Here is a 27,417-nt window from a genome sequence, read left to right on the forward strand (position 1 = left end):
CTTGGGGTTCTTCTTTTGAACCAGCCCCACCCCTCCTGGGTGTGCCAAGGGTTCCCGTAAGACCCACAGCTGTATGCCAAACGCTGACCGGGATTGGGAAACAGTGAGCAAACATGGAACTAAGACCCATGTGAAATCTGTCAATAAAGCAGTTGACGCCACAGCTGTTGGAGGGGTCAGCCTCTCTCGGTGGCTCGTTAAAGGTAAAAGAATTACCTGCTGGGCATGTTTGGGTTGCTGCGGGCTCTTCCTCACCAGATGCTGGGCACAGAACTTTCCGCATGCCAGTATTTTCTGTTGCCTCCTACTTTACCAGCTCGTTGTGGACCCTGGAATGAAAAGGTAGTGCTGGGTTGTGGGTTTGAATTAAATCTTTACCCACCAAATGGCCCTGGGTGGATTGCAAGCTGGCTGGGGGCTTTAGGGAAGGCCTGCCCTGCCTCATCCCTGTCTCCTCCCTCCCCCAACCGCATTCCCCACACCGCCAGGGACCTCGTGCCCAAGTTCCATCTACACACCCCGTTTCCCCACATTTTGCCACCCTTGTGCCCAGGGATGGCCACAGCAGTAGCCAGTCCTCCACAGAAGGACGATCCTGAGGAATGGGTCTGGGCAGGCCCTGTAACAGGGAATTCTGAGGTCCAGGTCCCCAAACCACCATCTAAAAGTGGGCGTCCCAGGGCCAGGACTAGGTAAGGCAAGTGAGGCATCTAGAGTGCAAAATTTAAGGGGGGGGATCTTCCTCGGGGTCACCTAGGACCTCGCCCTAGTCCTGGCTGAGTGGTATGTGTTGTGGTGGGCATGCCCCGCCCCGCCCCCGACTCCTCATCCTGTGCGGAAGGGCGCAGCCTGAGGATGGCTAGACTGGGACTCTTCAAAGCATGAGCCCAGGACGGGGGGCCGCAGGTGCCTTGATCTAAGGTGGGTAAAATTTAGAGAATTTTTTCCTGGTGCTGAGACACCAGCTTAGGATTTAAATATCTGTCCTTCCCTTCTTCTTGCATGGTTCCCCCAACCTCTGTCTTTTTTTGCTCTTCAGTGTAAGATGACCAACTGTCCCAGTTTGCCCAGGACTAAGGGGGCTTTCAGTTTGAGAAGCAGGAAAGTCTCTGGCAAACTGAGATGAGTTGGTCACCCTGAATGTCCTCTCAGCACCTTGCCCATTGCCTGGCCTGGAAGTAGCACCCAACAAATACCTGCCCAGTGAATGAGCACCTGGTGGGAGAATGTAATGTAAGGATGCACACCAAATGTGTGATAACGGCTGCTTTTGGAGGCTGGCGGACAGAAGGGACTTCAATTTTACCCGTAATACTTCTTACCTAAAAAATGCAACGCAGACTGGCAAGATGGACACAGTTGCTCACTGAGAATGACAGGTGCAAAGATGCTTATTATAGACATTATTCTCTGCATTTTAAAATTAATTTTTAACTAAGTAAAAACGCCCAAAGGAATCCTGGAGCTGGTCTCCCAGCAGTCTCCCCAGCCCCTCCCCAGAACAGTGTCCACCCCTCACAGTTCTCCCCCCTTGAGCTCGAGCGGGCGGGGATGTGCTCCCTGAATACTCCTACCAGGGCCTCTTTGGGGCTGCAGGTGGGACCACGGACCACCCCCTCCCAGACACACCGCCTCTGCAACCACCTCACCTTCTTTGGAAGCACATTCCCGGTGATGCCCAATGCCGTGGACGTCCACCAGACTGCTGAGCTCTTTGCCACCTTCGAGGACAACCCTGTGGTCGTGACCATCGTGGGCTGCCTCTGTGTGGCCTACGTGCTGGTGGTGATCTGGGCAAGGAGGAAGGATGCTCAGGATCAGGCCAAGGTGAGGTTGCACAGTCCCCGGGAGCAGGAGGGAGGAGCAGGAGTGTCCCTTTGCAGGGGCTCCAGGGGATGGAGCCCAGGTGGGGAGCTGAGGGGCCAGCTGCAAATCCAGGCCTTGACTCCTGGAGTCATCTCAGGTAAGCTGGCCCCTCAGCCTCTTGACCAGTAAAATGTCCTTGTTCATCAAAGTGTCAGGAGGAGTATGAAACTGACCTCTTATTGAGAATTTACTATGTGCCAGGTATTAGCCCCATTTAATGCTCACGATAGCCCCAAGGGGAAGGTACTGTGTTGAGAGTCCCCAGGACCACCCTTGAGTTCAGTGATTTGCTAGGACTCACAGAACTTAAAAAAGCCACTATCCTTACGATTATGGTTTATTATAGTGAAAATGGTGCAAATTAAAATCAGCAAAGGAAAGGGTCCAGGAGAGATCAGGCAAGAGCTTCTAATATTCCTCTCCCAGTGGAGTCCTATGGACAGATGAATTCTTCTAGCAATGACGTGTGATAGCACATGTGAAGTACGGCCAACCAGGAAAGCTCCCCTGAGCCTTGGTGCCCAGGGTTTTCTTGGGAGTAAGTCCCACAGGTATGGAGCCTGCATGACTGACTTTAGTCTCCAGCAACCACTGCTCCCCATCCCTGCCCAGGTCAGACTGATAGAGCGTGGCCCAAAGCCCTCACCACAGATCACATCGTTAGCACATACTGCCTGGGGTGGCCCAAGGCCCCACGTAGTCAGACACTCTTATCATGCAGGCTATTTCAAGGACTTAGAGGTTATCTTCCACAAGCTGGCCAAAACCAGTCCATTCTTTGGAATGTGTGGGGTTTGCATAACCCAAGCCTGCTGAATTCACCCTTTACTGCACAGTACCTCTATCATTTTACAGAGGAGGCAAGTGAAGAGCAGAGAGGGCAATTAACTAGTCCAAAGCCACCTCCCTCCCAGAGGCCAGAATTCAAACCCAGATCTGCCTGACTATACGTCAGGTCTGAGGATAGAAATGAGATCAAACAATAACCATTTGTGCAACCAATTGTGACAACAAAGTTCTGATTATTTTTCTGATACATGCATCATATCTGACACATAGTAGCCTTTAATAAACATTCATGAGTGACTGAGCACACAAATGAATACAAGGATGCATCGTCACAAAGCTCTGAAACTTTCAACATTCCCTACCGTCCCTATACACAGCAATACTTCTCAGGGTGTTAGGATGGTATGAAACCTAAAAAGATAATAGTTGCCCCATTTATCCTGCTGTCTTTGATTTGCCCAAGGGATTTAACATTAATACATTAAGTCCCTCAGCTTTAGGTTGATTCCTGGGAAGCAGACTCTGAGATGGAGTTAAGTATGCAGGGTGTTTATCAGGGAGTGCCTTGGATCAGCCCCTGGGCAGGGAGGGAAGGAGGCAGGATGGGCAGGGGGAGAAGTCAAGCTGGGATGCAGCCCACTGACAGCTGGGTGACCCCTTGGGGAGCTCTAGAACTGTCCTGAGTTGGGTTGAGAAGCCCAGGTCTTGATCTTGGGCAATGCATCAATCTGTTCTTAGATATCGGCCTCTCCAGGATGGGGCATGACTTTGACAGAGGTGACTCTTGCATCCCTGGCTACACCACCTCGGCAACTGGGAAAACAGCCCTCCATTGACAGGAGATCTGGGCAGCTCATTACAGAGCGCTCTGCAGCCTCTGACCAACTCCAGCCATTTATTTTCTGCTAAAACAACTTAACATTCATTCCTTCTAAATTCCCTTAGAGGCACAATATGGTTACCAAGGTGATGAGGAATTATTTATGAACAGAGTTTGCATTCATCAGCTCAAGCATCAAACATTCTCAGCTTAATACCAAGTTCACTTCCAATTTGACTACTTTGGGTGATATTTAATACTGAATGTACTTTTTTATTTTAAAAGTTTTGGTTTTCACTTAAAACCCTGCTGTTGTAAAGAACAGTTCTCACCTGATGGAATGAATCAATAGCATACATAGTTTTGCTTTCCCCCTTTAATTGTCATGAATGCCCGACTCACTCTCGGCTGCTGTGCAGTGGATGAACCCACCAAGCAGAGCCCTCCTAATGCCATCCTTCTGTCCAGGTGAAGGTCACAGTGCTGGAGGACAATGACCCCTTTGCCCAGTACCACTACCTGGTGACAGTTTATACCGGACACCGGAGGGGGGCAGCCACTTCCTCAAAGGTACCTGACCTGCAAGACACCTCGGTTGATCAGCACGTCCCACTCAGCAAAGCGCTTGCCAGTCTGTTGTTGAGTTGCTTTAGCCCAGTGGATTTTGTTGTAGGGTTTTTTCACTTTTGCTTTTTTTTTTGAGAAAAGTATCTTTTTTGCCAGACAAAATAACACCCTAAGCCCCAATATTTAAAAATATAAAGGAGGAGTGGATTAAGGGAGAGTTGGGGTCTGGTACTGTACTCACTGGTCTTCTCATTTAACCCTATTAAAAAATAATTCAGACAGCTGGTTACCTGCACGCAAATGTGCTCACATATGAAGAACAGTCAGTAGACTGTTATCAATGAATAAAGGGGAAAACAGAATTTCTAAGAGAAAGGGGAGAAAGGAAAAAAACAAACGATGGCAACCATTTGAAAATGAGCCTTGAATTACACTTTTTTAGAAAAACTGATTAGCTGGCATCCATCTGTCCCTGAGAAGGCTGACTAGAGGTAATGAGGACACAATTCCATTTGTTTATGAATTCTCTGAAATCCTTAAGTTTAGCTGTGGAGCATACAGCAGGTTGTCTCTGTTATGTCTCAGCATCCTTAGTTAAGTCTGGCCTCACCCTATCACTCATCAGAATGTAGCATCCCCTGCAGCAGCCTCCAAGCTTCCTTTACTGAAACTGTGCTCCATGGAACTCCATGGAACACAGTTTGAGAACCACAGGCACTGTGTGTACTGTGCTGGAGAAATCTCCATTGTTTTTTCATTTTTGTTTTTTATAAATTAATTAATTTATTTTTGGCTGAGTTGGGTCTTCGTTGCTGTGTGCAGGCTTTCTCTAGTTGTGGCGAGCAGGGGTTACTCTTCGTTGCAGTGTGAGGGCTTCTCATTGCGGTGGCTTCTCTTGTTGCAGAGCACGGGGTCTAGGCATGCGGGCTGCAGTAGTTGTGGCTCGAAGGCTCTAGAGCGCAGGCTCAGTAGTTGTGGCGCACGGGCTTAGTTGCTCCGCGGCATGTGGGATCTTCCCGGTCCAGGGCTTGAACCCCTGTCCCCTGCATTGGCAGGCGGATTCTTTTTTTTTTTTTTTTTAAACTTTCGAACAAGTTTGACAATTCTGTTTCCCAATTTCAGCAGACTTGATGTTTTTTAAATTAATTAATTAATTAATTAATTTATTTATTTATTTATTTATTTATTTATGGCTGTGTTGGGTCTTCGTCTCTGCGCAAGGGCCTTCTCCAGTTGCGGCAAGCGGGGGCCACTCTTTATCGCGGTGCGCGGGCCTCTCACTATCGCGGCCTCTCTTGTTGCGGAGCACAGGCTCCAGACGCGCAGGCTCAGTAGTTGTGGCTCACGGGCCCAGCTGCTCCGCGGCACGCGGGATCCTCCCAGACCAGGGCTCGAACCCACGTCCCCTGCATTGGCAGGCGGATTCTCAGCCACTGCACCACCAGGGAAGCCCAGGCAGGCGGATTCTTAACCACTGCACCACCAGGGAAGTCCCTGTTTTTTAAAAAATGACATTAGGCTCCATGAGAGCAGGACATGTGTCCACTTACATTTTACTTTTTATTTTTAAAATCTTTTAAAATCTTATTATTTTTATTTATGTATATATTTATTTTATTTTTATTTAAATTAAAAAAAAATTTTTATTGCTGCATCTTAGGGCCTCAACCAGCTAACACAGAGTAAGTGCTCAGTAACTATTTGTTGAATAAATGCAGGAATCACTTTCATCCATGTAATGAAACATCCATCCCACTTCCATTTGACACTGAAGAGCTGACCTTACAGGGAAAGAAAGAATGAAAATCTGTGATCCACAGGCCATTTCTCTTCATGGAGAGTTGCAGTCACATTTCAATTGATACTGTCTTAGTTCGGTTCTCCTGGCACAGTGGTTCTCAATTGGTTGGCCCCCAGGGACAGCTAGCAATGCTGCAAGTGGTTTTCGTTGTCACAACTTGGGAGAGGAAGAGATGCTACTGGCGCCTAGCGAGTAGAGGCCAGGGATGGTGCTAAACATCCTGCAGCACACAGGACAGCTCCAGAGCAAGGAATTATCCGACTGAGAAAGTCTACAGTGGAGACTCTGCTGTAGAAGCCGACTCTGAAACAGGGATTCAAGCACAGGTAGTTGATTTGAGAGGGGATCCCAGGACACCACATACGGGAGTGGGAAGCCAGGTAGGGAAGGGAAGGAACAAATAAGGGGCGCATAATCAAACCCATTACCCCTGTGGGCAACTGCAGCCCAATCCCAGTGGGGAACTCTGGAAAACAGTAAGGAATGTGGGCCTCAAAGTCATCCCAGCTGAGGACTAAGTGAACTGGGTTAGTTATCCACCAATCCCACCAGTCATTGGTGGAAAATGGCTTGCAGGGGCCATCAGTTCTCTGCTACCTTCAACCTGCTGCTCTAACAGCCAAAGAAAGCCCCAGGGAAAGAGGCACAGCTGCAGGTAGTTGGACGTGGGAACCCCACAGTGGTGAGGCTGAGTGATGGATGTCAGTGGAGTGTGGGTGTCATCTGCTGTAGTTGGTTTTGGCTCAGGAAATCAGGTATGGCCACCAGCCATCACCGGGATGGCTTCAGAAAAATACAGATTCCTGAGCCCTGTGCCCAGTATTCTTGGTAGGTCTGGAGTGGGGCCTGGGAATATGTATTTTCAAAGTAGTGGGCAGTCATTCATTCCTGTCTCAATGCCGGGAACTCTGGGAGGCACTGAGAATATAATCGCTAGGGAGAAAAACCAGTTCTTGCCCTATGGCCCTTTCAAATAAATATTCGAGAAGTTTGAAAAGGTCATCAGGAAGCATTTTATGAGTATAACTCATCTCAAAGATGTGAATGCAGATAGTATCACCCCTAAATCTTCACACAACTGAAAAATAACTCTGGCAGGTCCAAGATGGGAGGAGAGGAGGTGAAAAGGCCATGTTTTGTTGGGTTTCATTGGTTTTTCAACACCTCCAGTGAAACATGGGGTTCAGTTACCACGTGGAGTTGGCCACTACTGGTCTCTGGATTTCAGGGGACTGTCACCCTATATGGCCTGGATGGAGAGAGTGAGCCCCACCACCTGTGAGACCCCGACATCCCGGTTTTTGAGCGAGGAGGAGTGGATGTCTTCTTACTCTCCACCCTGTTTCCCCTGGGGGAGCTAAGGAGCCTGCGGCTATGGCATGACAACTCAGGGGACCAGCCATCCTGGTGAGTCAGGGGTGGGTAAACCACAAGGACCTACCAAGTGCCAGGTCCAAGGCTGGGCATTGTGCATTTGCTGCTTTGCTGATCCTCACGAGCCTCTGTAAGACGCATAGAATGGATCCCCATTTCACAGATGAGGAAACCAAGGGTCAGAGAGGCCCACCAGTCCACAGGCCACACAATGCTAGTCCCCCTCCCTTGACACATCTGCAGCATCAACCTGTCATTTAGCCCTCCGTTTCCCCATCTGTAAAATGGGATAGATGCCTATTGCAAAGACAAACCCTGCCCAATAGGAGGAAAGTAGATGAGACATTGGGCTGATTCTCCAGGAGAAGACCTAAGAAGAGCTCTTCTGCAGAGCACTAAGTTAAGTCTTCCTGTGCTTTTCTCACTGGATGCTCACAGTGACCCTCTGGGACAAGCGCTGTTATTATCCTTGTTTTATAGGTGGGAAAATCTAAGCTTGGGAAAGATAACTGACTTGCCCAGGTCACACAGCTGGCAAGCTCAGAGCCAAGACTCCTTCCCACTGTCTGAGGCCAAAACTAGTGACCCAGATGGGTGGTCTCCAGACTGAACACTCATCGGTGGCTGGCAGCTTTAGGAAAACACAGCATTTAGACCACTGTCTTTGACTCATCTAAGGCAAAAACACTAATACATTAATGCTTTAAGACCCTCAGCTGTAGGGTTGGTTCCTGGGAAGCGGCTCTGAGATGGAGTTGAATATGGAAGCTGTTTATCCAAGGAGTGCCTGGGATCAGCCCCTGGGCAGGGAGGGAAGGAGGCAGGATGGGCAGAAGGAGAAGAGCTTTGATGCAGCCCACAGACAGCTCAGCTGACCACACAGGGGGCTCTGGAGCTGTCCTGAGCTGGGCTGAGATGCCTGGGTTTTGATCACACCCAGGTTCTGTACCCAAAGGTCACTGGGGATGTCAGCTTCCCCAGGAGGCTGTGTGACCTCAACAGAGGTGGCTCTTGCATGCCTGATGGGACTACCTTTCCAGAAAGGAGAAAATGCATGTCAAGAGCTTCTTAGCACAGTCCTCATTGTGCAGTAAATCCTCAATAAAGAGTGCCTCTTGTTATCATTACTCTCATTTCCCTGTAAAGCAACTGCTGCTGGATCTGGCCTCCCAGCAGAGGCAAGATGATTTCATTTCTTCCCTGGGCCTCAAAGATCTAAATCAGGTTAGATGATCGCCACGAAGTGTTGAATGGACGGTAGGCTCATTCTCTGGATGGAAGCCCACAGGAGGACCGAGTTTCGTGTGCTCAAGCCTGCACCTCCCTGTACACACGACAACCTGGCCTTCCTCACTTGTAAAGCCCGGTGACCCTGGGCTTGCTGCCCTGCATGAGGGTTCACAGTTTCAGAATGCACACTTTTGCAGCATATCTGTGAAAACCTGGCAGCCTCCAAGTTGGCGGTCTACACTAGCTGAACTCCCCACATGAGGCCAAATTCACCCACTGATTGGGGCATTTTGATCAAGGCACCAAGAGCAATGAAGAAAAATACAAAGTCTCTTTGCAAGAATTCTTGTTCTTAGGCTCAGGTTAGGACCTTCACGGGGTCCAAAGAAGTCTCATCCCCCCACCACATTATCTTCAAAAGTGTGGGTCCCTTCCAGGTACGTAAGCTGGGTGCTGGTGCATGACCTGGCAATGGACCAGACGTGGTACTTCCTCTGCAACTCGTGGCTGTCCATCGATGTTAGAGACTGTACTTGACAAGGTATTTCCAGTGGCCACAGAGCAGGACAGGAAACAATTCAGGTACTATATTTTTTCTTTTTAAGCAAATGCTCTTTACTTTGTTCTTTCATCTCTAGGGAAGTTGCGTTATAATTCAGTCACAGCCAAATAAAAGCACATTTCAGCTAGTGGGCCGGGGCAGCTCTGAGTGTGTGACATTAATAACCAGTTTTCCTTGTTGCAATTAAAGGGCCCTGAAGGGACATGGACCCTCCAAGACAGAATTATCTTCAGGTGGTGATAACAGTTATGGAACACTTATCCATATTTACTTAAGAATGTCACAGAATAATATTGTTTATATGAGTGAACAGACTGATCTGAATGGTGATTCAACGTCTGGCCACCTGGAGCTTCTTCTTCATGTTGTTTTATCCTAGATGCATTTTTCAGCATGATTCCCCTTGCTTTACTCACTCCCTCACCCCCTTTCCTGTCATGCATCCTTCCACATCTGTCCCCAAACACAAATAAGCAGATACAAATGTACACACATGCACGTGCACACACACATAGAACACCACAGATCGTTATTTTATAACTTTTTAAATGGCATGCTACTCCAAATATGTTGCCTTTTTTCTTTAATAATATATCACACACATCCTTCCAGGAGGGTATGTTTGGGTCAAACTTTCCTTATTGGTTGCGTGATATTCCACAGAATGGATGTCCCACAGCCATTCTCCTATGGATGGGCATTCAGTCTGCTTCTAGTGCATTTACTGAAAGACGACTTTTCCTCCCAGCTGCCACCGTGAGCATCTCAGCCTCCAAGGGGGAAAAAGTCTGAATCAGAGAGACTTGGACCCCAACAGAGGTATAACACAGACGTGGGCACGGATCACAAAGTCCCACACGCCTGCTGTTGACTTGCCACGTGACCTTGGATACGTCACTGCACCTCTCCAGGTCTCATCTTCTGCATCTGAAAAATGACGAGTTCAATGTGCCTGCCCCATAGGGGGTCCCAGGTCCCATGAAACGATGTAGTAATGTGCTTGGCACACTATGCGGCTCACACTGAGTACTCAATTCCAGAAGCAGATATTATCTCCGAGCATCAGCACATGTGATGCCTAGAAACTCGGCAAGGAGCTCTCTGAAGGCAAAAGCTCCTCATCCCTCCTGTGAATCCCTGGTGCCCAGCAGAGAGCCTGGGACACAGCACCAGGGGCATCAGATATTTGTTGAATAAGACGAATAACATGGAGAATCACTGTTGTTGGCAACTGACCTCTCTCTTTCTGCACCTTTCCTCTGACTCCAGGCCACCGGCACACCCCCGAGTGACAAAGTATCGTACAACCCTGGAGGGTTCTGGCATTGACCAATCAGGACAGGCGGCAGCTGGGAATCTCTACTCTGGACACTCTTAGCAGAATCTGGGCCTTTGAATAGCTCCTGTGGTTAAACTACATTCTACTCATAGGGAAATAATACAGATTCTTTAGGAGAATGTGGTGCCATTTTCAGAAACCCTGTCTCACAATTTTTATTCTCTCAAACTGAGTCTGAACCCAAAGCCTGGGATTTTTAACCACTATTCTCTAATGCCCTAATTATAACAAAACAAATAACATTAGAGTTATATATTATTATATAAAAATTATAGGGCTTCCCTGGTGGCGCAGTGGTTGAGAATCTGCCTGCCAATGCAGGGAACACGGGTTCGAGCCCTGGTCTGGGAAGATCCCACATGCCGCGGAGCAACTAGGCCCGTGAGCCACAACTACTGAGCTTGCGCGTCTGGAGCCTGTGCTCCGCAACAAGAGAGGCCGCGATAGTGAGAGGCCCGCGCACCGTGATGAAGAGTGGCCCCCACTTGCCGCAACTAGAGAAAGCCCTCGCACAGAAACGAAGACCCAACACAGCCATAAATAAATAAATAAATAAATAATTCCCATTAAAAAAAAAAAGTCATGTTCCTTGCTTTAAAAAAAAAAAAATTATAACAAAAATTATTGCTAACACTGATGAACACTCACTTATATGCCAGCTACTTTGCCAAATGCTTTACAAAAATTATCATTTTTAATCCTTTCAACAATCCAGTGAGGCAGGTTCTGTTATTACCCCCATTTTACAGATAAGTAAACTGAGGTACAAAGAGTAAAGTAACTTACCTGCGGTCACACAGTAGTAAGAGGGCTGTCTAGGGTTCCAACCACTCTGTCCAGAGTCCCCATCATTAACTTGAAGTGATGCTACTATGATGCTGTATTTCTTCTATAAAAGAAAAAAACAGATGATGAATTTTAGAAACAAATCCCTCCCTCTCATCCCAGGATTGCTCCAAAGAGACTAGGCTTCTCCCCATTCCTGTCTCCCTAAATGCCTGTCCCTCTCCCCTGGCCTGTCCACAGCCACCTGTTTTTCATGAAGACCTCCACAGGCTTCCAGGATGGCCACATTTGGTACTCCATCTTTAGCAGCTCAGCTTGGAGCAACTTCACCCATGTCCACCAGGTGTCCTGCTGCTTCTCACTGCTCCTCTGCACCATACTGACCACCATCATGTTCTGGGGTGTCCCCAAGGACCCAGCTGAGCAAAAGATGGGCTTGGGTAACTCCCACTGTCATGGAGATCAGGGCTAGTGGCTGGTGGACATGAACTGTCACTGCCCCAGAAATGCTTTGCAATTCCAGAGGTCCCAAGACCACCCTCAGGTTCAATAATTCATTAGAAGGATTCACAGTAGTCAGAAATGCCATTATACTCATAATTATTAGAGAAAGGATACAGATCAAAATCAGGAAAGGGAAGAGGCATGTGGGGCAGGGTCCATGGGAGACCAAGCATGGAGCTTCCAGTTATGTTCTCCCAGTGGAGTCTGGACAGCGCTCACTCCTCCTGACAATGATGTGTGACAACACGCATGGAGTAATGCCAACCAGGGATGCTCACCCGAGCCTTGGTGTCCAAAGTTTTTATTGGGGCACGCTCACATAGACATGGCTGACCCCAGTATGGCCGACCTTAGCCTCCAGCCCCTCCAGAGGTTGAGGTGATACGGTGCAACCAAGGCCCCCACCATAAATCACATTGTTAGCATAGACTATATGGAGTGGCCCAAGACCCCAGGTAAACAAAGGCATACCCACCAGGCAGGACAGCCCAAGGGCTTAGTGGTCACCTCCCAGGAGCCACTCAAGGGGCAGACCTCTCTTTGGGCAAGGTTAACCCTTACTGCACAGCCACCTTCTGGAAGGGGGGGAGGGGACTCTCCCCTTGACCCCTTCCCTCCATCTGCCCCAGGTAAAATCGAATTCACTTGGCAGGAAGTGATGAATGGGCTGGAGATCTCGCTCCTCATGTTTCCCATCAACCTCCTGATCGTTCAGATTTTTTGGAACACCGGCCCTTGGGTAACCAAGGAGCAGAACGCTGGGAAATGGGATGGGGGGCCCCTCAGCCTGGCCCCCTCACCGCAGCCTGTGGAGGATGGTCTTCTGACACCTGAAGCAGTGACCAAGGCAGGTCCTCAACCTCGGCAGTGTGGGGAGCTCTAGCCTGGGCAGAAGGGGGTGGGGACTGGGGTTTGAGGCCTACAATCCATGTTGTCGGACAGCATCAGTCACTGAGATTCGTCAACTGCATACACATGCACATACACATATGTGCACACAGTACACACATATACCTACACATGCATGCATACACACATGCCATATGTGCACACATTCACATACACCACACACCTACATGTACACATGTGCACGTGTACACACATACACACACATACACACACATATATCTGCACAGTGCACACATGTACACATACACACACACGCCACGTGTACACATCCACATACACCCCACACCTACATGTACACGCGTGCACATGTACACACATATGCACACCTGCAAACACACCTGCACACATACATGTACACACAAGTGCACACATACCACATACGCATGTTTACATGCATGTACACACAGGCACATATAAATATTCATGCAAACACCTACAACATATACACACACATGCACACACATTTTTGCGTACCTACTATGTACACAATATTATACTTTCAAACAGATTGCAGGCTGGAAGCACACAGAAAGAATTCCCTCTGCATTCATGCACGCGTTAAGCATTTATTGAGCACCTACCGTGTGCCACACTTCAAGGAATACAGCCTGGAATGTATCAGTTGAAATCCTAGAAGAGGGATTTTTATGGGGGACAAAACAGAAGCTCAGGGTGGTCCAACGTCATGTCTCAGTAGGCAGAGCTGGGATTCAGACCCAGATTGTCCAGCCCCAGGGCAAGTGCTCTTGACCACTCTGCTGCCCCCTCACCTGTGGCTCACGTCCCCTTCCCCCTGGGTGACTTGCAGGATTTGTGGTGACTCATCAGCTCCTTATTCAAAGCTCTGAAGGTGCCACCCCCTTGCTCGGGCTGGGACTTTGAGAACTCGATGGACATCAACCAACTGCTGGCCTTGGTGGAAGACGTCGTCTGTCAGCAGAACAAAGCAGGGCAGGTGTTCTGGAAGGAAGCCAGCCAGACAGGGGGCCCTTTAACACTCGCTCTTGGGTCTGTACAAGTGAAAGGTGAGTCCTAACATTTCTGGGCCGAGAGGGGGCATGTTGGAGCCAGGTGGATGCAGGACCGAGGGCCACGTCTGTATCACTATCACTAGGGAGTCAAGAAGTCCTACCGGGGGTCTCCCTCACCAGCCTCCACTCCAACCACTCGCCACCGCCTCCCTCGCAGTACCACAGGCATCCTGCTCTCCACACAACGCCACGCTGCCTTCCCACTAAGGCCTGCACACATGCTTGTCCTCTGATCTAGAATGTTCTCTCTCCTCTCTTCACTTGGCCAATGCCTACTCAGACTTTATTCTTGGCTGATGTGTCCCTTCCTCAGGGGAGCAACCCAACCCCCGAGCCCACAACAGGGTCTCCAACCATGTGCTCTTTAGCCCCTAAGCATCTCTTGCACTGCTTTCACATTGCTTGTTGCCAAATCATGAATTGTGTGAAGAGCTGCACATATGTATTGCACATTATTCTGGTTTGAGCTAGTCTCTCTGACTCTGCTCTTGCCCCTTTCCTGTCCATCTTCCACCCAGATCGCTGCCTCCAGTGTTTAGATCAGGTTGTCCAATAGAACTTCCCACAGTGACAGAAATGGTCTATATCTGCACTGACCAATATGGCAGCCACTGGCCACATGTAGCTATTGACACTTTAGATGTAGCTCGTGCGACTAGGGAACTAAATTTTTTATTTTAATTTTAAATTTTATTAAAAAAAACTAAACCATATATATCTTCCCATAAAAACCTGTTCCTCTTCCTTGTTATTCCTATGAAATACTAAAAATTCAGCATCACCTTCTCTTTCTCCTGCAACCCTCACTTGCAGTTGATACACACCTTTGAAAATGTCTTTTGAGGGACTTCCCTGGTGGCACAGTGGATAAGACTCTGCACTCCCAACTCAGGGGGCCGGGGTTCAATCTCTGGTCAGGGAACTAGAAAAAAATTTTTTTTTTAATTTTAAAAAGTCACATGTGGTAAGTGGCTGCCGTATTGGATGGTGTGGGTTAAGAATGCTGCCATTTTTAAAACACAAGGCTGGTCACAGTCTAAACCTTGTTTAGAATATAAAAATGGGGTCTATAGATTGGGGAGCTTGAATTCATAACTCTTGGCTCCACCTCTGATACAGTGAATTAAATTTTCTAAGGTGAGGCCAGGAATCTACACTTTTTACCAGTCACTTTTGTGACTGTTATGCACACTGAATGTTGAGAGCCACTGTCCTCAAGACCAGGTCCCAATTCCTTACTGTAGCACTCCCTCCTGGCCAGGCCTATGCTGACCCCATGGTCAGCCCTACTTTGACCCCCGTGTTCCAGCCACTCTGGAGGATTAGCCCTGGAGAGCTCGGCTTGGGCTGCCCATGAAGGTCGCCCCTGCAGTAGCTCTTCTGATGCCCATGCTGGACACTTGGCCCTGCTTGGGGTCTTTGGGGTTTGGGGGACTTTGGCATTCACAGCATGGGCCTTAGAACAAGGACTCTGGAGTTGGCCAGACCTGGGGCTCTCCCAGATGCAAAAGCAGCTGTGCAACTTTGGACAGTTGTTTAACCTCTCTGAGACTATTTCCTCTCCCTATAAAACGGAAGCACTGATCCACCCAGCTCCTTGGCTTGTTTTGAGGACTGAATGAGATCATACGACACATGAAGCGCTTAGATCCGAGCCTGACACAAAGCAAGGATTCAGTAAGTGTTTATGATTGCAAATGATGGTATCTTCCGGAAACATTGCCAGAACGCTTACAACACGAAGGCTGTTGATGCTGGAACCATTAGCTGTGGCTTCAGTGAGGGAGGCCCAGGAGGCAGGGGGAGGTAGGAGGCCTGAGTCAGAGGGAGTCAGAGTCAATGTTGCCAGGTCTTTACCAACATCGGGTCCGAGCCATAGCCTTCTCCACATCACTTGTTATTTTCTCATTCACTTTTCACTGGTGAGTGGGGAGGGGTCCTGGGGTCAGGGTGCTCCATTTTGCCATGTTCTATATCCAGTCTCACGCACCCCTTGTGAAGATGCACACTGGCCAGACCTGGGCCCTTCCTGTCCCAGGAGAATGTGCCCCTGGGCACCGGCCTCCCAGCTCAGGCTCCAGGGACCCAGGCCTGGTTCCACCTGGAGAGTCCAAGCTTCCCTTAGAAGGCTCGGGGAATAATGAAAAGGTTCAAATTAGTTTTTTTCTTGCAATGAATATGCATTACCTCTGTAATTTAAAACAAAAAACACCTTTTTTTTGTTTTGTTTTTTTTTGGGTTTTTTTAAATATCAATTTTTAAAAAAATAAATTTATTTATTTATTTATTTTTGGCTGCGTTGGGTCTTTGTTGCTGCACATGGGCTTTCTCTAGTTGCAGCGAGCGGGGGCTACTCTTCGTTGCGGTGCACGGGCTTCTCATTGCGGTGGCTTCTCTTGTTGCAGAGCATGGGCTCTAGGTGCATGGGCTTCAGTAGTTGTGGCATGTGGGCTCAGTAGTTGTGGCACACGAGCTTAGTTGCTCCGCGGCATGTGGGATCTTCCCAGACCAGGGCTCGAACCCGTGTCCCCTGCACTGGAAGGTGGATTTGTAACCACTGCACCACCAGGGAAGCCCAACACCTTTGTTTTTTTTTAAAAAAAAAAAGCTTAAGGAAACTGAAATTTGAACAAATGAAAAACATTCAGAGATAACTGGGGGAAACTTCTCCACTGACTGGTTGCTTCACGCTATTAAGGGACTATCATTATTGTTTTAAAAACTGATAATGACACACTGTGGTTTTGTTTTTAAAAGGAGTCCTTTTCTTCCATAGAAGCATATTAAAATATTTAGTCTCAGGACATGGGGCTTGGAATTTACTTCAAAATAATCCACATGGAGAGGGTGGGTGGGGTGCAGGCGAAACAGGATTGGTGACAGGATGAGGTGATAATTTTGAGCAATGGGTATAGGTTCATCTCATCATTCTCTTTACTTTTGTAATTTAAATTTTTTCATAATAAAAAGTTAAAAACAAAAGATTAAGACTTAAACCATCTTTGGCAACAGGCAAACTTGGGTTCAAATTCAAATCTTGTACATATTAAAATATTTGCTGATGAGAGAACATTATGTCTAGGATTTACTTAAGGTACTGCAGGAAAAAAAAATTGGAGGGCTGAGATGAGACAAGATTGGCAAAATGTGGGTAATTGCTGCAGGAGGGCAATGGGTGTACTATTCTTGTCTCTTCTACGTGTAAGGACATTTTGAAAATGCCCTTGAGAAAAGACTAAAAGAGGAACATTCAAATCCTAACTGACCGTATGAGCCAAGCATCCCATCTTTCTGAACCTCAGATTCCTCATGGTTTGGCACACAGTAAGCGCTCGATACAAGAAAGCCATTACTAACACTCCTGTTTCTACTGCACGCGGTCTGCTCTGTCACTCAGCACCAGCTGATGCTCTTTCTCTCCCTGGTCCTCCAGAAAAAAATGCAGTGCCCCAGGCCTGAGGTGGGCCCGAGAGCCGCTTGAAGGACAGTGCCCACAGGCAGCGTCTCTACCTTCAGCTGGAGCACCTAGAGCAGAGCTGCTGCCGCGGGAGCCCCAGGGCTTTCCCCGGTGCCAGAGCCACACCCAGGCACTGGGGCAGCTGCAGACCCTGAAGGGCTGCCTGCGGGGACAGCCCGGAACCCCCACTCCCAGCACACTCCAGGTAATACACTCCCTTGGATGCTCCCAGCCTGGGGCCTGCAGGGAGAGCGCATCCCGGCCACCCTCGGAAGGTTATTCGTCCAGATCGCCCCAAGAAGCAGCGATTATGGACTGCACAAATTCAGGGAAGAGGACTTTGAACAGGGTGATTTTGCCAGATGACGGTTAGAGCCCTTTGTACAGCACTTTACAGTTTATAACCATTTTCACGTGGGTGTTTCCTAGCTGCACACCCTTGGACAAGCCTCTCATCCTCTCTGAGCCATAGTTTCCTTATCTGTAATATGGGAATGATAATGCCTATCTCCTGGTTCAAACCTAAGAAGAATTTAAAAGGGCCTGGTCCATGAAGAGCAGCATGGGGGCTAAGCGTGGAAGGGCCTGGAGACCAAAGTCCTCTCCAGGGTCCCATTGTCACTGCTGGCATAGCAAACATTTGTTTACCAAACATTTGCTTTCATCTCCATATGAACTGCCTTCCTCCCCTTTGAGGTCCCAAACCCCTAACCCCCTTTCCTCTGAGATGCCACATAACCCTCAGTTGCCTAACTTGTCCTTGAGCCTTATATTCTTCTGGAGCCCCTATATATATGTAATTTTTTTTTCTCCTATTAATCTGTCTCGTGTTAATTTAGAGCAGCCAGAAGAATCTAGAAAGGGTAGAGGGAAATTTTTTTTCTTCCCCAACAACAGCACCATAATTCAGTGAAAAAATGACTATTTTTTTGAGATGTATTCTAAAATAATTGGTGATGATTTTATATTATGTATGAAATTTATTTTTAAATATTCCAGAAAAAAAAGAAAGCATGTGGGGATAGATGATACACGTTTGACAAGGAGGTGATAGTTGTTGAAAATAGTTGATGAGGGTTCACTGTACTCACTAATTCCCGTAAAATGGGGAATTTTCATAATAAAAACTTAAGTACCAGCCTTAAGTACCAGGCTTGCCATGAGGAATAACAGAGAAAACCCGTATAAAGAAGTCTGCATGGGGACTGTCTCCTAGTAAGCACTAAATAAAGGTGACCTCAATAGAATATATGTATGGGTACCGGATAGAATACAGCATAGGATAGAGGAGAATAGTGAGGGTCTGAGGGGTCAAGGAGCTTGGCCAAGGTCACGCAGCTGGTAGGGTTGGGGCAGGGTTTGAAATGGAGCCCAAATGGTGCCCCCCTGATTATACCCATCCTCTCTTGCAGCTCCCTGCAGGCGAGCAAGCCCCCTAGAGGCCTCCCCTGGTGGTGTGTCCTGGTGGGCTGGCTCCTGGTGGCAGCCACCAGTGGAGTGGCAGCCTTCTTCACCATGCTCTACGGCCTGCACTACAGGCGGGCCAGCCCCCTCAAGTGGCTCATCTCCATGGCCGTCTCCTTCGTGGAGAGTGTGTTTGTCACCCAGCCCCTGAAGGTCAGGACCCCTGTGTGGCTGCCCTCCGGCCCTCCTTCCCTCCACCCATGATTTCCCTCCTGCCAGCTGCCCAGTTCTTAGGCTTCAGCAATTCCTTCATCTATTCAATCTATTCATTCAACAAACCCACGTGGAGCACCACTTCTGGGTGGACCTGGGGCAGGAAGGTAATTACCAGGATAACCCACGCTCCCTCAGGGCCAGATGCGGACATTTCATCATCACAATCACCCTTAGGAGGGGCCTCACCTCCATTTTACAGATGAGAAAACCTGAGGTTAAGAGGATAAGGTCACAAAAAAATCTTGCCCTTAGGCCACATGTATAAATAGGAATGATATAATATTTCCTCAGGTCTAGGATGCTTTTGATTGTGAGATGGGCCAGCAACTTACACAAACTTTACCTTCAGAAAAAACACACCAAGCCATTAAATGTGTGCATGAACTGGAAATACGCTCCTATTTCTGAAAATGTAAAATTACGCAAGAGAGCAGTGAGAGTCAAAGAGACCCTGAGGGCTTCCCTGGTGGCGCAGTGGTTGAGAGTCTGCCTGCCAGTGCAGGGGACACAGGTTCGAGCCCTGGTCTGGGAGGATCCCACATGCCGCGGAGCAACTGGGCCTGTGAGCCACGACTACTGAGCCTGCGCGTCTGGAGCCTGTGCTCCGCAACGGGAGAGGCCGCGACAGTGAGAGGCCCGCGCACCGCGATGAAGAGTGGCCCCCGCTTGTCGCAACTAGAGAAAGCCCTCGCACAGAAACGAAGACCCAACACAGCCATAAATAAATAAATAAAAATAAAATTTAAAAAAAATTGTCCCAGGTTGATCATAAAAGTGCCAAGGACATGAAGTTTAAAAAAAAAAAAAAGAGACCCTGAGCCCTGCCTGGAAGGAGCCAGGCAGTAGGAATACTGTGTCGGGGGAGCTGCAGAAAGAAGTGAGGGAATATTTAGAGAAAATCCTTCCACCTACGAGGCATCACGGAATCCCCCACCCTCATTCTGCCCTGAACAGCCTTCATCAGAGACTTAAACAGCTCCTGACACCTCCCCCAATCTAGTCTGAGAATATTAAGAACAGTCCTGAACCTTTTTGTTCCCCAATCAAACCACAGAATCCTACTGTGCTTGTGCACGGAAGGTGCAAAGACAGTGTAATGGAAGGAATTACTTAACACAGAAAGAAAGGGAGGGAGGGAAGGAGGGAGGAGGCAGGTGTAACCCGCTATGCTAGTAAGTCGCCAGGCTGAGAGATAAGAGAGAGGCCGAGCAGCAGGGACCAGCAGGTGGGAGGGCTCAGAGAATGCCGGAAGCAGGGTGAGTTCAAGGATTGGCCTGTCTCCGCCTGGTTGGTGGCCAGGCACGCAAGCCCTGCGCCTGACCCTTTATGACCACGTCCCCTCTCTGCAGAGGATGGTTTCCCCAGAGCATGGCTCCTGCACCCAGGACACGAGTGTGGCTCCCATTCCACCCCAGCTCAGACCAGGAATTGATAGGGAGTTTCCAATCCAGGCTTGGGGCTCACAGTGGGTGTTTTCCAGGTGCTGGGGTTCGCTGCTTTCTTTGTGCTGGTGTTGAAGAGAGTGGAGGACGAAGAGGAGCCTGTGGCCCCCCTCCTGGGACGTCTCTCTGGCCCAGGTAATGGTGCCCGGGTGCAGGCAGGGGCCTGGAACCTGACGAGGCTGAGAAAGCCCCGTGAAGCCCAGCCACTGGGTGGTCCTGGCCTCAGACTTTTGCTCCCCATCAGCCTTCACCCTGACTGTTGAAGCACCCCCAATCCATCCAGGGACAAGTGACTCTTCCTCTGTCTCTTGGGCAACCTGTTCCTCCCCTATCCGAGCCCTTCTCTCTGACACCTCCTCTGTGTAATCCCAAGCAAGCAGCTTTCTTCTCCAGGGCTCAGGTCATTAGACAACCAAAAAACGACAAGCTTGTGTGGGTGGGGTGTGTGAATGGGGGGTGAGGGAGCTATAATTAGGGTTCTAAGACAAAGGTCTGCCAACAACAGCCAGGGGGCCAAATCTAGCCCAGCGCCTGTTTTTGTAAAGAGTTTTAGTGGAACACAGCCATGCTGACTGGTCAGAGGAGCCCATGACTAGCCCTCTTCCCCTCAACCCGATTTCTCACTTCCCAGCCAAAACTCCTGAGCGTGCCTCCAATAAGAGAATTACAAAAAACAAACAAGCAAACAGAACAGATTCAACACTCTAATAGTCTATACAGAGATTCTGACTTTCAGAGAAAGTAAAACAGGAACAAACGAAAGCCCACATCCCTACATCATCATGCAGTGTGGTGACCTCCTCATGGGACTGTATTCTTCTGCCCTACAATAGGGATTTGGCTTTGTAGATCCAAAAAGTCCATTAAAACCATCTTCCCAAGTCAAAAGAATAATTTTTCTCCAAAGAAACGACAGCCTCCTGACTGATCAAATATTCATTCAGTAATTCCTTTGGCAATTATCCAGGGAGTACTTTCTGTGTGCCAGACAGTACAATGGCTTGGGAACATGATTTACATAAAATCCAGTCATTGTAAGTGTATAATTACTGATTTTAGTAAATTTATAGAGTCGTGCAGCTATCACCACAATTCAGATTTAGAACAGCTTTTTGGAACTTACCCCCAAAACTTTTTGGAACTTACCCCCAAAAGTTCCCTCTTGCCCATTTGAAGTCAATCCCCAGCCCTGGCAACACAGCACTGACTGGATGGAACAGGTTGCTGCTCTTGGAGTGAACAGCCCATCTGGGGAGACACATTAAACAAGTAAATGCACAACACGACTTGTAAGAGAGAATGAGGGGGTAGAATAAGAAGGTGGCTCCTAGAGGATGGGAGAGGGAGGGTCTGAACCCTGGACATGTGCAAAGGCCCTGAGGTGGGACAAGAGCTTGTCATTTTATAGCAATTACTGACAGGGTGGCCAGAGCATGGGGAGCTGTGTGTGCATGGAAGGAATGCTTCAAGATGAGGGCAGAGAGGTGGATGGGGAGCAGGTCATGCAGGGCCCTGTAGGGCCTGGGGCAATGCCGGGGTTTTGGAGTGTTTTAAATAGGAGAGCAGCATGATCGGATGTGCGATTTTGTGACTGCTCCTGGAGACCAGAGGTATTGGGTCAAAAGAAGAAGTGCGGAGGCCAGTAGGAAGAGTACTGAAATGGTCCAGACTAGAGATGGCATGCATTAGCAGTGGGGGTGGACAGAGGGGCATGGATCCAAAGGATAGTTGGGTCAATATACCCCTATCAGACTGGCTAAAAATAGTGATAACACCAAATGCTGACAAGGATGCAGAGAAACTGGAGCATTCATACGTTGCTGGTGGGAATGTAAAATGGTACAGCCACTCTGGAAAACAGTTTGGCAGTTCCTTTCAAAACTAAAAATGGGCTTACCATACGCCCCAGAAATTACACTCTTGGGCATTTATCCCAGAGAAATGAAGAATTATTTTCATACAGGAACTTGTACACAAATGTTCACAGAAGCTTCATTTGTAACAGTCAAAAGATATTTAGCCACTCCTAGGAATCTACCCAGGAGAAATGAAAATATATGTCCGCACAACACATTCATAGCAACATTATTCTTAATAGCCCAAACTAGGAGTAATCCAAATGTCCATCAGCAGGTGAATGGATAAACAAAAGGTAGTATGTCCACACAATGGAATATTACTCAACAATAAAAAGAAACTAACTACAGGGAATTCCCTCGCGGTCCACTGGTTAGGACTCTGAGCTTCCACTGCAGGGGGCCCAGGTCTGATCCCTGGTCAGGGAACTAAGGTCCTGCAAGCCACGTGGCGCGGGAGAAAAAAAAAAAGAAAGAAAAAGAAAAAGAAACTAACTACTAATATACACAACATGGATGAACACCAAACCATTATGCTAAGTGAAAGATGCCAGATACAAGAAACTATGTACATATGATTCCGTTTATATGAAAAGTCCAGAAAAAAAAAATCTATGAAGACAGAAAGAAAATTAATGGGGCTAAGGGTGGGGATAGAGTGGGAGTAGAGACCAATTTTAGGGACATGAGGAAACCTTTAGGGGTGACAGAAATGTTCTAAAACTAGGTTGTGGTGATGGTGGCACAACTCTACAAATTTACTAAAATCACTGAATTGCAGGCTTCCAACGGGTGAAATTATGAAAATTATAGGTCAATAAGGTGGTTTGAAAAAGAAGATACTTGGAATTAGATATAACAGGCCTTTGAGATATTAGTTACCGTCATCCTCCCATCCAAGTTTTGGAAGCATTGGGATCCATCTTAGAGTTCAGGAACACAGAAAGACAGCATCCAGGAATCAGTAAGACTTCAGGTGAGGAAGGCTTCTGTGCTTTCAGTACGAGGAGAATTCTCCAGCTGGAGAAGAAGGGATGGAATTCTGAGCACTGGGGTAGCACGGGCAGAGGCATGGAGGGTAGCGCTGGGAAATGGCTCCCAAGGAGGAGGAACAGTGGATCCCGTTGTACCCGGTGAGGGGAGTCTCTTGGTTGCAAACGTACGAGCTGGTTCCACTGCCCATTTGGGGGACTGTCCTTGTGCCCTTGCTTTCACAGACCCCTCTGCCTTGTTCCGAGCACAAAGAAACAGCAGAAGGGACATCTACCAGAAGCCTCTGGCCTCTGACGTTGAGAAGATGAAAATCACCCACCTCAAGGAACAGAAAGCATTTGCCTTAATCAGAGAAATCTTGGGTAGGCAGCCAAGATTACTTACGAGCAACCTTCCCACTCGCTGGTTCTCAACATAGATTTGAGCAGATGTGGTACAATCTCTGACAGGCCCACACTGCTTCTGGGCCCATCGCCCCAGATATCAACTTGCCCCAGCTTCTCCCCTAAACTTAAAATCCTTCCGTGGCTCTTCCAGGCCCCTGGATAACGTCCAAACTCCCTGCTGTGCTCCACCCACCCAGGTCACCTCTCTCGGCCCCTTGTGCCCTAAGCTCCAGTGACACTGCGTCCTGCAGCTCCTGACCCAGGCCCTGTGGCATCTAGTCTGCCTGGAATGTGCGCACCCTCCTCCCTGCCTTTTCCTCTGGTTAATTCCTTTCATTCTTCAATTCTCAGCCCAAAGGCTGTGTCGTCAGAGAGGCTCCTCTGGCCCGCTGACCAGAGGCTTTCAAACCTCACTGTGTGTCTTAGTCTGGGTTCCCCCACAGGCAGATCTGGGCACAAGTAGTTGGTTTGGGAGGCGATCCTGAGAAGCACTGGTAGGAAAAAGTGCAGGGAAAGAGAAGGAAGCCGATGGAAGGTGGTTGATGAGTGGGTTCCATGTGGGCAACTGGGGCTCAGTCCTGCTGAGACCGTGCGAGGGGCAAACGTAGTACATACCCCCTAGTTGCCACCCACCAGGTCACTGGTGAGGGCTGCTTCTGAGGAGGGCGCTGACCCTGCCGCAGCCCTGGCCTGCCCTCCCATGGGGAGCCCATGTGGCCAAACCACAGAGTGGCGGAGCTTGTGTAGGAGCTGCATGTACAGAATGAAGAACAAGACGGATGTGGGCAGAACCCCAACAAGTCATCTTGGAGCAGGGGTGCCAGAATGCATATTCCCAGGCCCTGGGCCCAGAGATTCTGGTTCAGTAACTTTCTGCATCCCCCAACATTATTCTGATGTCGGGCTTCCTAAACTAAATCTTTGTACCTAATGGGCCCTTAGGTCACACTCACCTGTCTACAGGTGAGCTCCATGAGGGCAGGGAACACGTCTGTCATCTTTATTGCTCTATCCTCAGCACTGCAACATGGCAGAGCCCCGTTTTTTTGTTGTTTTTTTTTTTGGCCACACCATGCAGCATGTGGGATCTTAGTTCTCCGACCAGGGATTGAACCCCTGCCTCCTGCAGTGGACCGCTACTGGACCTAACCACTGGACCGCCAGGGAACTCCCCAGAGCCCCATTTTAAAAAAATTCTATTTAAGAAACATTCACACAGCATGAAGTCCGTTCAGGCCCTATTTTAAGTGCTTTATAAATATTAATTTGTTGACTCCCTCATCACAAACCTGTGTGACAGAATTATCCCCACTTCACAGACGAGGAGAGTGAGGCACAGAGGGGTGAAGTCACTTGCGAAGGGCACATGGATAGGAAGTGGAGAGCTGGGATTTGAACCCAGGCAGGAGGCTCATGGCCTGTGAACTTTACTCCTTTCTGCTGTCCCTATAAGGACTGATTCCTTTGTCACCAGAGGCGCGAGTGGCTGGTCTACAAGACCTCAACTGTTCCGAGCCATGTGCCTTTCCAGTTCCTGCCCTGGACTTGGTAGGAGTTGGGACCTCTGCCTGACCAGGGGCTGTGCCTCCCTTCCCAGCGCACCTGGGCTCCCTGTGGATGCCGCTGCTGGTGGCCTACGGGCAGGGGGACCCCAGCGCCTACCACTTCAACAGACACCTTGGGCACAGCTTCACCCGAGGCTCTTCAGCCGTGCTGGGCTTTCAGGACTTCTTCACGTGGGCCAGCACCACCCTCGTGAGCAACCTGGACAGTCGTCACCCAGGTACTGTCCACCCAGCCCAGGACGTGGGTCAGCTCCTTCCGGGAACAGCTGTGGGGCACTGTCAACTTCAGCCTTACGGAGAACCAATAACCACAGAGCCATATGCTTTGAAGGAGAGACCCTCTGAGGGTCCCTAACCCTCCCTGGATGCAGAGTAGAGAAACTCCTTCTTAGATAACTGAGCAGGAATTGGCCAGGCAGAAATGGTGTGCCAGGCAGAAGGGACAACATAAGAAAAGGCAAGCCTGAAACACCGAGGCACTATACTTCCTGGAACTACAGAGCGTTGAGTGCGACTTCAGTGTAGGGTAGGAGTTGAGGACCCACGAAAAGCAGAGCAGGAGAGAGGAACAGGGGCCAGATCATGAAGGCTCTGGAAGCTCATAGTTTATGCTTAAGGAAATGAGGAGCCATTGACATCTTCTCGGTGAGGCAGTAACATAATCAAATCTGCGGTATAAGCTACATGTGGAAGTTGGAGTTGAGGGTAGGTAAGTTAGGATGCTGGGCAAAAATGATGCGACTGATGTAGGGATGAGGGGCAGAGGTGATGGAGAGACAGGGGTGGGTGCAGACAACATTGAAGAGGTACTATTGGTGGGCCTCGTTGACCCTTAGGATGTGGGCATCGAGGGAAAGGACATAAATGGTCTCCAAGTCGATGACTGGGTAGGAGTTGCCATTCCCCAGGAGAAGTTATGCAAGAAGTAGACCAGGTCCAAGGTGGGGAGATGGTGATGAATGGTTGAATGTAGTCTGTGGTTGGCCATGAACTTCTCTTGGCTAATTCTACAACAGGTACACTGAAATTCACGTTAGCATCCAGGCCAGAAAGCTTGGGATGTGTTAAGATGACGTTGATGGCTAGATTTACCCACTTGTTTCTCATCTCCAGGCTTTATCACTGATGAGAACTCCCAGCTGGTTGGCAGTGCCCAGATTCGCCAAGTGAGGGTCCAGGAAAGCTCCTGCGCTCTTGCCCTGCAGCTGCAGGCTTCTCTTGATGGATGCCATGCGCCATATTCCCTGGATGTTGAAGACCTGTCAGACTATGGGGAAGGCTGGAATGCCTCCGTCCTCAATAACAGCAATGACTTTTCCCAGGCTTGGCAGTACCAGAGCCAGAGCCAGCGCCGAGGGTATCCCATCTGGGGCAAACTCACTGTGTACCGGGGAGGAGATTATGTGGTCCCCTTGGGGACTGATTGCCAAAGTGCGTCAAGGTAAGGCTCACTTGATTCACATGCAGCAGAGGAAAGACATTTGCTCAAGTCCGGTCTGATTGGAGGGTGCAGCTTTCAAAACAGGGCCGAGCAAAGCTCATTGTATCATTGTGGGGAGTGGCTGGGGGATTCAGAGGCATTCAGGTCATATTTTCAGGCCCCTGGAAACTGTGCAATCTCAGAGTTGGACGGGAAATCCTGCTTCCAGCATTCTCAGCCTGCTGCACCAAGCCTGGTGGCCTCTGCTAGAGCCAATACAGGGATGCGGAACTTAGTACGACACAAAGCGTCCACCACCAGGCAAGTAGGAAGTGGTTAAGGCTCTTAACCTTAACCAAGAATTATGCAGGGTCTGAGGTCTTACCCTACTCATAAGCTAACACACTAGCCTGTTTCATGGAGGCTGGCAGAAGACACAAGACTCCTAGGTCAGAGACAAAGGATTTCACTACTCACAGCAAAAGCAGTAGCAGAGCTTCATGGTGGTTGAAGTCAGTTCCCCAGGAAGGGCCACGACAGATGCTTGCCCATGCAGTGAGTTACAGTACCAAGGAGGAACACTGAGCTTGGCGCATTCACTGTTTCTACAGTGGCAGAAGCAAGCCTGCTCTTTGTCTGAAGGAGGATGTCACCTCATCCCTTGAGGTTGCTCACTGCAAACTCAGCCCTGAGACGATGCCTGGGTAAAGCCCAGCCAGAGCCTTGCATTCGTGGAATACTCAGCACGAATGTGCAGGAACACTCAGGGTCCACACACACTGTGTCTCCCAGCATGCTCTAGAGTCAGAGAGCCCTAGGTTTGAAACCCTGGCACCACTCCTGTTAGCTGTGTAGTCCCAGGTGAGTTAGTGAACCCAGGTGAACCTCCATCTCCTCCATGGCACTATTACAGCACCAAGGAACACAGGTAACAAGCCCCAAAGGAAGATACCTGGCAGGGGTCCCCTGGGATTAAGGACAGGCCAGGAATAGCTTATTTCCACATAATAGGTGTTTTCCTGCCACTCAGAACAACTGAT

General features: G+C 48.9%; 1 protein-coding gene across 1 annotated transcript in view; it reads left to right on the forward strand.

The window, feature by feature from the left end:
* LOC133077604 (polycystin-1-like protein 2) overlaps positions 1 to 27,417 on the forward strand; it is an 82,633-nt gene that overhangs the window by 52,664 nt on the left and 2,552 nt on the right. The window contains 16 exon segments of the mRNA XM_061172415.1: positions 1,597 to 1,827; positions 3,944 to 4,045; positions 7,072 to 7,250; positions 8,885 to 8,977; positions 8,979 to 9,029; positions 11,375 to 11,574; positions 12,268 to 12,485; positions 13,356 to 13,572; positions 17,012 to 17,107; positions 17,110 to 17,240; positions 18,458 to 18,652; positions 20,196 to 20,292; positions 23,231 to 23,368; positions 24,990 to 25,175; positions 26,071 to 26,398; positions 26,648 to 26,702. Coding sequence (XP_061028398.1) covers positions 1,597 to 1,827; positions 3,944 to 4,045; positions 7,072 to 7,250; positions 8,885 to 8,977; positions 8,979 to 9,029; positions 11,375 to 11,574; positions 12,268 to 12,485; positions 13,356 to 13,572; positions 17,012 to 17,107; positions 17,110 to 17,240; positions 18,458 to 18,652; positions 20,196 to 20,292; positions 23,231 to 23,368; positions 24,990 to 25,175; positions 26,071 to 26,398; positions 26,648 to 26,702 — 2,517 coding nt within the window.

This window comes from Eubalaena glacialis, chromosome 18 (genome assembly GCF_028564815.1).
Source record: "Eubalaena glacialis isolate mEubGla1 chromosome 18, mEubGla1.1.hap2.+ XY, whole genome shotgun sequence".
Taxonomy (NCBI): domain Eukaryota; kingdom Metazoa; phylum Chordata; class Mammalia; order Artiodactyla; family Balaenidae; genus Eubalaena; species Eubalaena glacialis.